The 11,028-nt window shown below is 51.2% G+C and overlaps 1 protein-coding gene and 1 pseudogene across 2 annotated transcripts; one reads left to right on the top strand and one right to left on the bottom strand.

Annotated features, from left to right (window-relative positions):
• Positions 1-291: 291 nt before the first annotated feature.
• On the bottom strand, positions 292-5,833 carry LOC104020975 (trypsin II-P29-like; annotated as a pseudogene).
• A 5-nt stretch (positions 5,834-5,838) lies between these two features.
• On the top strand, positions 5,839-9,615 carry LOC148055586 (trypsin I-P1-like). 2 transcript variants are annotated; one of them, XM_087756786.1, is made up of 5 exons: positions 5,839-6,148; positions 6,583-6,751; positions 7,361-7,614; positions 8,407-8,543; positions 9,288-9,612. In XM_087756786.1, the coding sequence occupies exons 1-5, from the start codon at positions 6,109-6,111 to the stop codon at positions 9,435-9,437; spliced, it is 750 nt and encodes a 249-aa protein (XP_087612912.1). In that variant the 5' UTR covers positions 5,839-6,108; the 3' UTR covers positions 9,438-9,612. The 2 variants fall into 2 exon arrangements, with proteins under 2 accessions (XP_087612912.1, XP_087612911.1); XM_087756785.1 differs by lacking the exon at positions 5,839-6,148 and having other exon boundaries at positions 6,277-6,751; positions 9,288-9,615.
• The last annotated feature ends 1,413 nt before the right edge of the window (positions 9,616-11,028 follow it).

Here is an 11,028-nt window from a genome sequence, read left to right as displayed (position 1 = left end):
GGCTTTCATGCGGAGAGACTTCATTCCTGGCTGTTAATCACTAGTGTCCTTGGCATGAGAGATGCAGGACCAGGGTGATGTCCGTGGCAGGGGGCTCCACCCCAGAGGACACCTTTGGATATGAGAAAAGCACCCTCCCCACTTATAAGACAGGCACGATTCTCACAAAAGCAAGACCCTTAATTCCTCCACCAGGAAACAGGGAACCACAAAGGGAATCAAAGATTATGAAGCATCACAGTGAAGCCAAAGTTCTTAGTGTCCGACCAGCAGGGTCAGTTTTTGGCTGGCTCAAATCACTCGCTGCTGCTGTCAAGGGGAGAGGCAGAAAGCCCGGGTTCTCTCTCCCCCTGGGTTTAGGGACCTGCATACCTCGGTTCTTAGCCCAGCTTCAAGAGGAGTGACAGAACTTGAGGCTTAGGGCACGGCACAGGCTCGGAGTCAGTGCTCTCACACTTGCCCTGGCCCCATGCCTCACTGCCTGTGGGACTTCAGTTCAGCTCTGGGATGGGGCAGTCAGCCCCGTGGAATAGGAAGCCCTTCATGCTCTCATGCACCGTGCTTCATGCCTTGTCTGGGGTTGCAGCAGCTCTGCTGCAGATTGTAGTTCTCTTTCTGCAGATTTTAGTTGTCCTTCTCTAAGCCTATACTCTTTCCCCAGCTGACTGTCAGTAGCTTTGACGGCAACGCCGGAGGGTCTGGTGGATTCTACAGCATAGCGTAAGTTGAAACGGAGTTTCTGCTTGGGTTAATATTAGCCAGTGTCCCCACACACAGAACGCAGCCCAGAGGTGGCCAAGCAGTGGCGGAAGAATGCACAATAGCTGGATCAAGTCAGCTCCAAAACGCTAACCTGCTTGGTGCAAAGCTTAAATGGGAATGCTCCAGAAAATGCTGGGAGAATACAGCTGACTCCTCCACACCTCTCTGGAAAAAAAAGAAAAAATCCCCTGGAGAAGCTATTCTGTGCAGAGGCTGAGCTTCTGGTGGAGGGGGACTGAAGGCATGCGACTAGGGAACTGGAAACCTGAAAGGCACGCTACTTGAGGTCTGGGGACCCTAGGGACACAGGACCTGAGCCACGGGCCTCATGGAGAAGGGACCCAGGCACACGTGACTCCCGGGATCACGGGATCCGCGGATATATTACCTGCAAACACGGGATCCATGGGCAGGACTATGCCATTTCCAACCGAGTGGTCTAATAAAAGCCCCCTGATTCTTCATTCCCTCTGTCCCATGGCCGCAGAGCAAGAACATGTCTTTCTCTCACCAAGAACGGCTATGGAGAAGCCCAGATGTCTGTGAATATGGACGACCATCTGCCCCTGCGCTTGGTTTCAGCCAGCTGCATCGCACCTGGAGTGAGTGGGGGACCCCACTTCTGAAACTGGGGAAGAGCTGGGCGGTCAGAGGTGCAGGTGGGAAGGGACCCTTGGCAGGTCCCAGTCTTGGAGCGGGCTCTTTGTAGTGTTTTCAGCCTTGTCCCCTGGCATCTGAGTTTTGCCTGCTGCCCCTTGCTCCGTCACTCGGAATAACTGAGCTCTGGTGTCTCCTGAGTTGATCCTGGATCTTCTTGGACCCTCTGGGCTACAATGACCCACCTCAACCACCCCAAAGCCTCTCCCTCTCTCCTTCCCTCTCCCCCTCCCTCTCCTTGTTTCCCAGTCCCTTCTCCACCAAAACCGGATGCTGGATCTTAGGCGCCACAGCCTCCCTTGGCCACACTCCTCTCTAGATGCCCGGGTTCTGGGTGTTGGACAAGGAAGAAAGAGGAGGGCAGGAAAAAAAAAATCTACCAAGGCAACTGGAGAATTTCCAGGACGCAGGGAAATTTCACTCAAAGGCTGGAGAAGGGAATGTGCATCACCGTAAGTTGCTCTCTGGATCAGATTTAAAGATTTATCCAAGCAACACAGGAACCAGCTATAGGGGAAGGCAGGCAGAGGGGATCTCTACCTGAGCATCCTTTCTGGGAGATCCTCGTCCCTGAACGCAAGAGGAGCCATCTGGAACGAGGTGCTCTGAGGAGTCTTTATGTTGCCTAGGAAAGCTAGGTATTTGGCTTCCCAAGCAAGCCCCTTCCAGAACTAGGGACCATTAGGGCCAATGTTCCCATGATTAAAGCCCCACCCTCGCTTCCCATCTCAGCCTGCACAAGAACAACACAGCAGCACTGTCCGATAAAGCCACCTTCTAACAGACGTCTTTGACAGGTCAGCCCTGACCTGACCCTTCCCATCCTGCTCAGAAAGGACTGAGCTCCTCCCAGGACGCCCTCTATGCTCCAGCAAATGAAGGGATGAGCTTGGGTACCTCTCCAAACTGTCTTGCAGGACTTTGGCAGCCCTGACTATCCCTCTCTGGGTCGTGGGAAACACCCTGGCAGAGGCATGGGAGCAGAGAAAGACAGCACCCCTTCTTTGCTGACCTCCCCTACCCTCAACAGTTCACTGTTACTGCAGTCAGTGCCCAGCAGATGTGGCTGGACCTGCTAGTTTGGCTGAAGTCCGCTCTCTATCAAAACTCTGCTGGAAGGGTACTGTGTCACAACAGAAAACCTGGAGAGGAGGAAGCCTACGCACACTCTGCCAAGCTCTGACTTCTTACACTGTGCAGCCTGAGGCACCCTGCGGTGTGTGACCCAGGGCTCTGTGCAGACATCAGTGCTTACCCGGCAGGAGTCTTTCCCACCATCCAGGAATCCTACACACATCGCGTTGCTAGTGATCTGGCCTGGGTGAGCCTCCTGGCACTTTTGGTTACTCAGAACTGGAGCTCTCAGTCACCGGAGAACCTGAGGGAAACTGGCTGCCGGGGCAGCAGGGAAAATTAGGTTTCCTCTTGGGACTCAGCACTGTCAGCGAACAGAAAGACCTGTAGACCTATATGCGAGAGCCATCCAGCAAAGCAGGGCAACCCTTGACGTGCATGAGCAAATGCGAAGGGCATTGTTGACTGAGGCACACTGGCAGGGCAGTTTGGGGAACTCACAGGCAGAACATGGAAAGGCTGCAAAGCAGGAGTGAAATGTACACGGAAGTCATGAACGTGGCGCTGAAGCCGGAGAAGTGTGACCAGGTACCTGCAACATGCACTGATACTCACAGCCACTGCTCAGTGTGTTTCCTCACCTTGAAAAAGGCACTCGGGACCCTCCTTGGCACAGGAGCTGGGCAGAGCTGTGGGTTGAATGTCAGCACTGCAGTCCATGGTGGTGGCCAGCTTGATCAACACAACGCCGGTATCAAGGCTTCTTGAATCGTATCTAGGATGGTGAATGATTAACGCGGCACGCCTGACTAGTTCACTGTCTTCCTTCACGTAATGTTGCGCTCTCCCATCCTGCCATACTTGCGTATGGCTGCAAAATTACCAGCAGGGAAGAGCAGCAGTTAACCATGGGTAGAACAGCTTGGTGCCACACGGGGCCTGGCAGACCCTCGGAAGAGAGTCAGGGAGCGTTGGCCTAATGAAAAGTGTATGTGTCACAGAGCTCTAGGAGCTTCCCGATTTTATGAAAGACAGAGTCTGGAGAGTCTTGCTAGTTGGCGTCCTGTCCGACGGATCCCCCGCTGGCAACCGTGGCAATGGTGCGAGCATAGATGGATCACCTCAGACACCTCGAGCAATGCTTAGGGAAAGAAGGTTACATTTCCTATTGCAGAGGAGCATGATCCTTGATCTGTGCTCTCTCTGCAGAGGTATGCCCGAAATTCAGGACAAGGAAGATCCATGGAGAAAGTCTGGAGGAATGAAAAAGAAGGGAATAGTAACGGTAAGCCACGTGGGCGTGCAAGTATGCACAGAAAGGCATGTTAGGATGCACAGAAAAGGATGCCAAGACTGCAGGACTATTGGAAAGATCATGTAACGCAGTGAGACACAAGGCAGTGTTTTGCCTTTGGTGTCAGGTACACCATGCATCGCCACCTTGGATTCTCTTCTTTTGCTAAGCACCATATTGCAAATCGGGTGGCTTTGCAAGGTTTGACCGGAATCCAGATACACGACCCAATCCCTACGTATGATTTCTAGCAGTGAGCAGCTGAGAGGACCCACTGGCTGTTGATGAACGAACCGCCACAGAAGTGATACCCGGCATTCAAGGACACTGGTAGGGAACGGAATGCTCGAGGCAATTGCAGCCTCCCACAATCTTGTCATCACCGGCATCCCCAGGAAAAGCAACTGAGAGAAAGAGGACTGAGTGTCACGGCACCAGGTCTGAATCCCTTCTCTTGAAGTGTAGCAGCAGCCAATGAGCTACAGGGGAATTAGCAAGAGCCAAAAGAGTGTGAAACTTGAGAAGCCTTCACAGCAGCTCCTGAAATATCCTCCGGAGTTCTCTCTGTGCTACGCTGAAGCAGGAGGCTTTGTCTTTAGCACCCGGAGTCAGAAAGAGAACAGAAAAGCAGAAGCTGCCAAAGAACTTCACAAACGAAAAGCGCGCAGCCTTCACACGGGCACCCTCACTTCCGTGGCACCTTTGGAACAGGAAGCAACAGCTGGGTCATGGTGGGAAGCGCACGGCGCACATTTGCGTGGGCTGGGAAATGGAAAATGGCCAATGCAGTTGGGAGTGCCAGCAGAATTTTAATTTGCTGGGGGGAAGCCAGGGGTGAGCAAGAGGGGAAGGAAGCCCTGGTAGTGAAGAAATCGGAGAGAACATGAGGGCTCTGCCGAGTTGGAGGCTGACGTTATAGCAGAATGTAAGAAAGAACACGAAAGGGATTTGTTGAAACCACTAGAACAGTGGCCTCCAAGCAGTTTGCATCACGCACGCCTATTGGTAAAACATTTTTGAGGATGCACCCCCAGTCCAGGTGTATTTAGTGACTGATAATTATATACGTATAGTACTGAAGTTCTAATGTTTTCTTCCCACACCCCAGTGCATCGTCTTGCGCACCCCCAGGGCTGCATGCACCCCACTCTGGAGACCGCTGCACTGGAACATGGTAAACCGGGAGCCTGTCTCTGACCGTCGACTACAGATGCAAAGAGCAGAAGATGCAAAACCCTTCCGCACACCCTCCCCTGGCCTCTAGCAACTGGGGACTTGATGTTCCTAGGTCAGACGGGATGTCTTTCAACCAGCTCCTCCCAGGCAGGAGAGACTTGGGAAGAGAGAATCAGCGGTCCCTCCCCCAGCGAGCTCTGTGAGATGTACGAGGACTAGCCGCAGAAACTCCTCCGCTTTATGCTCCTGGGAAGCTTTATCTCCGTCAGCCCACGGTCTCACCAGGTTTCCCTTTCCCAGGATCTTGCATCAGCCTGGACAAATGTATTTACTTGATCTGAGTCCAGTGATGATACAGCTGACTGAAATACTTGCACTAGGAACATGGATTCCTAGAAATGCAAGCTGCCATTGCTTGTCCATTGATAATATCTCATGCCATTTCAGCATCTCAAAGCATAGGGCTTCTGTTTACAGTCACTTGAGGTTATCCCACGTCTTGCAGGAGCTAACATGATGAAGTTGGAAGCTGCTTGGGAAACGATTATTCCTCAAACGCATTAAGCGCTAGCAAACCCAGCATAATGACAGAAGTTAGCACTCCTTCAGATGAAGGATTTGAGAAGATCTCATTAGTTGTGTTCACAGGATTTTTGTTCGTACGCATTACATCCATAAACATCGATGTTACACTGAAATTTGTCTGCTGCAAGAAGCATCTTACAGTCCGTTACCTCCAATAGTCAGCTTCCGGTAAAAATATGCACTTTTAAGAATGACACCATGAGCACAGAGGAATCTCCAAGGGGTTTGAGGGTTGCTCTCAACAGGTGCTGCGTACAAGACCGAGACAGGCAAACACCTACACATCTTGCAAAGCCCAAATGTATTTTTAAATGGAAGGCTGCCCTCTGAAATAATGTAAAATACCTCGCTGTCTTAGGAAAGGTTTATGATTAACCGATACATTATTTGTGCTTTCTACCAGTGGCTGGTAAAGCCCACTTTTGGATCTTCAAATTTTCCACTGTGTACTTTTTGTCTGGAGAAAACCTTGGACTAGAGATAAGGCCATTTCAAGAAATGTATTTCTAGCAGCTCACGCTTCCAGTCCCCCAGCCTGGGCTTGAGGCTGTGTCAAGATCATGAAATACATACTGTTTCTCACCTTTGTTGGTGTGGCTGGTGAGTACATTTCTTCCTTCTATTTGTGTACTTTATAAGGAAGCTCGTTTTCTGAGCAAATTTGCAAGGTAGTCTGTTGGGGGAAAGTGAAGTCCAGTTTCAACTAGCAAAAGTTCTAAGGCAGAGCACTGCAACTTCTTTTGACTGCTGCCTGGTCATAATTGCTTGTGTCACAAAATGCCTTCATAGCAGCTCTTGAGCCAGGAACACTGACATGTGTCCATAGCTTCAAAAAAAGCCTTAAGGGCTGTGAAGTCTAAAGATAACACCTCTGGCCCAGGAAGTCCCAAAGCTGCTGTACATTTTTGGACTATGGGCGAGTGCTACCGTGAGTTTTTATAGAAGGAGAGCCACAAGTGAGATGCTTCCGTCGGTCAGAGGGGCACAAGATTCCTTATGCCACGTGTTGACATATGCCACTTCTTATCTCCCAGTTGCCTTCCCCCTCAACGCTGATGATGACGACGACAAGATTGTGGGAGGCTACACCTGTGCAGCGAACTCTGTCCCCTATCAGGTGTCCCTGAATTCTGGGTATCACTTCTGTGGAGGCTCCCTCATCAACAGCCAGTGGGTCCTGTCAGCTGCTCACTGCTACAAGTCGTGAGTGGAAAACATATGTTCTTCCGTAACCTACTTCTTTCTTCCAGTTTGCTTCTAGCAGGGATTCTGAGCTGTGGGATCCAAATCCGTAAGTGGCTCCGTTCTGACAGGACACAAGCAAGGAATGGGTGGCTCGTTCAGGAAGCTGGGCTGAGGCATCATAAGGGGTTTTCCACTTGTGCCAATGCTTCTGCGAATGCAGAGCAGTGTCTGAAAGGACAGCGTGATAATCTAGCAAGGAGTTATGGGCTGTGATTTCTTATAAATTGCATTAATCTCGCTACAACTTAGTCACTGGAGAACAGGGAGAGGAGCGAGGTCAGGGTGATTGCAGCTTGCCTTTCTCCAGACTGTTTCTAGAAAGCACTGTTATCCATTCAGCTTGTCCCAGCTCAAGAAAATAAGCCTGCAGAAATTCACCACCACCTGCACTGGGAGTGGGTAAGATGTCAGTGTAGATCCGTGGGGCTTATTGCAGGGCAAGAAAGACAACCTGCATGGAAACAGCTACTACCATAGCGATGTTGAAGCGAGTGCATACAGTGACAGGGAGGTTCCTCATAACCTCTCGGTAGCAGTAAAGTCTGTGCCATTCCTTCTCTTTTCCAGTCGCATCCAAGTGCAGCTCGGGAAGCATAACCTGGCACTCACAGAGTCGTCACAGCAGTTGATTAATTCAGCTGAAGTCATCCGCCACCCTGGCTACAGCTCCAGAACACTGGACAATGACATCATGCTCATCAAGCTTGCCAAACCAGCCCGGCTCAACCGAGCTGTCCAAACAATTCCTCTGCCTACCAGCTGTGTGACCCCAGGCACCACATGCCTAATCTCTGGCTGGGGCAACACACTCAGCAGCGTCAGTGAGTACTCTGTGGGAACGTACAGCATCACGAGGGCCCGGGAGACACTCTGAGACCTCACAATTAACTCCAAACAGTACAGGGTAAAGCAGAGAGAAGCGCTGTGGGACAGGCCTTTTGGAGTGACCGGTCTCTGGCGGACGGTAACCATTCCGCTGCTTCAAAGGCAAGCCTTTATAAGGTGCTTCCTCTTGTTCTGTCTCACGAACGTGGAATCACTTCAGTCATCCATGTGCCGCTCGCCAGGATGTTCACGCTGCCATAAATTTTGTGGCCTGGCGCTACCAGCTGTGCCCCAGCTGGTAGCATTGTCGAGCACTAGCGATGTAACTAATGTCAATGGAGTTGTCAGTGCTCTGAGAACAAGATCAAAATCTGTGACTGTGGATCTAAGAGATCCATTCTCTTCCATCGACGGTCAGAGGTGTGGATGGTGGCTGGTGTCTAGTCCGCTGAGGACAACTAAACCTGCACCAGAGGAGAGGATGGTTTTCCCGAGGCTCAGGTTTCCTCCAGCATACGTGCTATCAGAGTAGCTCTTAGCTCCACACTTGCCAACTGATGATTGGTATCAGAAGAATTAACGTGGCTGCAGTGTAGAACGGGGGACCCATGGGTAGAATCTGTTCCGTCTAAAGAAAAGGAATCCATGCTGCAATTACCGTTCAGAGGAAAAATGACGCCTGCTAAAAGAGGATGTTCAGGGATTACGTTTCTGCTAGGAAAGATCTTCTCCGGGCTCTGGAACGAACTCAGAGGTGTCCTCAACCATCTCTCCCTCTTTTCTTGTAGATCCGTATCCAGATACCTTGCAGTGCCTGAAGGCTCCTGTACTCACCTCAAGCGAGTGCACCGAAGCCTACCCTGGGCAAATTACCAAGAACATGATATGTGTAGGATTCATGGAGGGAGGGAAAGACTCCTGCCAGGTAAAACATCTGCCTCTCCTTTCCCATATGTTTCTCTCCTGCCTGTTGCTAGTAGAAGAGGCCATCATAGTAGAGAATCTGCGGTATTCACTGCACTGGCACGTCCGAAAGCTCTTTTCTTGAGCAACAGTGGAGGCTTAGGGGGAGAGTTGCTTATTGAGCGAGGCTAGGTTTTTTCCACTCAGTTAGTCATTGTCCCTTTTTTGAGGCAGCGAAGACCTCTGCCCTAACTCTCCACAAGCAGACTATGCCACCTCCTGCGCCTTAGGCTATTTAAGACGGAGGAGTGCTGCACCAGAGAGTCAGTAGTAATGACGGTGACTTCGGAGCTTCGGGCACAAATGTTAGTTTTGGACTGACGGAGAATGAAATAGCCAGCATGCCAAGATCCAGGCAGCCTGGAAAATGAACACACCTGACAATTGCTCTGCATTTTACATGCGCCTAGCTCCGTGGCAATATTTGGCAGAATAATGGTTAAGACACACCTATCCTAAGCGTCTGCCAAGGCCTGCGTCCCTCAGAACCAGGCAGCTTACTCATCCTTAGCTGCGGTGCCCTTGGAGCTAAAGTAAGGCACAGTAGCATCAGGTGTAGAGCGGTAATCAGAAATGACCTTTGTAGAACTTCCGTGTAGAAAAAGCCCAGTGGAGCTCCCTGGAATGTTCTGGGATCTCTGGGATCTCTGGCTCATCACCTAGGCGGACACCATTTGCTGAATATCCGTATCCTTTATGTGCGCAGGGAGATTCCGGCGGCCCAGTAGTCTGCAACGGGGAGCTCCAGGGCATTGTGTCCTGGGGTATTGGATGTGCGCAGAAAGGCTATCCCGGGGTTTACACTAAGGTTTGCAATTATGTCTCCTGGATTGAAGAAACCATGTCTGCCAACTGAGACACTCTTGTTCTGCGTGACCTGCTGCTTCTCCTCATCTACTTCTTCTGTTTTGGGACTGGACATACAAAAAATATCAAAAAGTAAAGGCTTTCAGGCACCCCTTCTTTGTGCACCGTTTCTCTGGGTACTTCCCTAGGCTATGGTATGGAGGACAGAGGCAGGGAATGTCACTCTGCGGAAGACATTTACTCTTTTCAGCACCTCTCAACTAGCAGGATCTCGGAACATTTTGCAGCAACTTTTTTGCTCAGGTAACTGGTCGTGCTGGGCTTGCTTCGTTTTCCTGGAAGAGTCAAAAGGACAGAGGTGTTCCTGGGTTCTGGTTTTCACTTCTCCTAACCCCAGCTGGCACTGGAACAGAGAGTCCATGAAAAAGTTGGCTGCCAAAGTTGCCAATGGGCTGTGTAGCTGTCTCCTAGAGAAGAGAAGGGAAATAGAGAATTTGAGTGAAAGAAAAGGATAGAAAAAGCAGCGAGTAGGTGAAACGGGGAGAAATGTAAAAGAAATCGGACACTGGAGGAAAGGGAGGGAGAGAAGGAGAGCAGGGCATGAAGGAACAAGTGCCATTTGCCTACCGAGAGGTTTGTGCCCGGCTCTCTCAGATGCTTAGTCGCTGAGGTATTTCTTAGGAGAGTGATAGGTGCCTGAGTCATTGGGATAGGCGCAATATAGGAAGAGGATCAGACGGTAGCTTTGTGTCCCATTGCTCTGGAAGCACTTGCTGAATTCCTTCTCGGCATCTGCCCTTGTCCAGAAGAAGCCCTGAGCTGTAGCCTGGCATCCTTCCCTTCAGCCTGTTTTCACCTGGAGACAGAGTTCTCACCCGGGAGCAGCTGAAAGTCACAGGCCCCTGACCTGTGATTCCCTCACCCTGTCTTCCTCTTCAGAGTTTCCGTGTGCTGTGACTCACAGAATCATAGAATCGTTTGGGTTGGAAGGGACCTTTAAAGGTTGTCTAGTCCAACCGCCCCCCGCCCCCCGCAATGAGCAGGGACATCTTTAATGAGATGAGGCTGGTCAGAGCCCCGCCCAACCTGACCTTGAATGTTTGCAGGGATGGGGCATCTCCCGCTTCTCTGGGCAAGCTGTTCCAGTGTTTCACCACCCTCATTGTAAAAAATGGCTTCCTTGTCTCCAGTCTAAATCTACCCTCGTTTAGTCTAAAACCATTACCCCTTGTCCCCGTTGCTGGGGGAGGAGTGGCTGGAGAGCTGTCTGGCGGAAAAGGACGTGGGGGTGTTGGTTGACAGCCGCCTGAACATGAGCCAGCAGTGTGCTCAGGTGGCCAAGAGGGCCAATGGCATCCTGGCCTGGATCAAGAATAGTGTGGCCAGCAGGACCAGGGAGGTGAGAGTGCCCCTGTAGTTGGCACTGGTGAGGCCGCACCTCGAGTCCTGTGTTCAGTTTTGGGCCCCTCACTACAAGAAGGACATGGAGGTGCTGGAGCGTGTCCAGAGGAGGGCAACGAAGCCGGCGAAGGGTGTGGAGCACACGTCTTATGAGGAGCGGCTGAGGGAAGTGGGGTTGTTTAGCCTGGAGAAGAGGAGGCTGAGGGGAGACCTTATTGCTCTCTCCAACTACCTGAAAG

This window comes from Nipponia nippon, unplaced genomic scaffold (assembly GCF_047370975.1).
Source record: "Nipponia nippon isolate SJK-2023a ecotype South Korea unplaced genomic scaffold, ASM4737097v1 scaffold_2, whole genome shotgun sequence".
In the NCBI taxonomy this organism is placed as follows: domain Eukaryota; kingdom Metazoa; phylum Chordata; class Aves; order Pelecaniformes; family Threskiornithidae; genus Nipponia; species Nipponia nippon.
This window is presented reverse-complemented; position numbering and strand designations above follow the sequence as displayed.

What these genes read in the sequence shown, in the direction of transcription:
- LOC148055586 (XM_087756785.1), top strand. Translation starts at nt 6,510, where the DNA reads ATGCTTCCGTCGGTCAGAGGGGCACAAGATTCCTTATGCCACGTGTTG. An exon ending in CAACACACTCAGCAGCGTCA is followed by an intron (nt 7,615 to 8,406) that starts GTGAGTACTCTG and finishes CTTTTCTTGTAG; the next exon opens with ATCCGTATCCAGATACCTTG. An exon ending in GAGGGAAAGACTCCTGCCAG is followed by an intron (nt 8,544 to 9,287) that starts GTAAAACATCTG and finishes TTATGTGCGCAG; the next exon opens with GGAGATTCCGGCGGCCCAGT.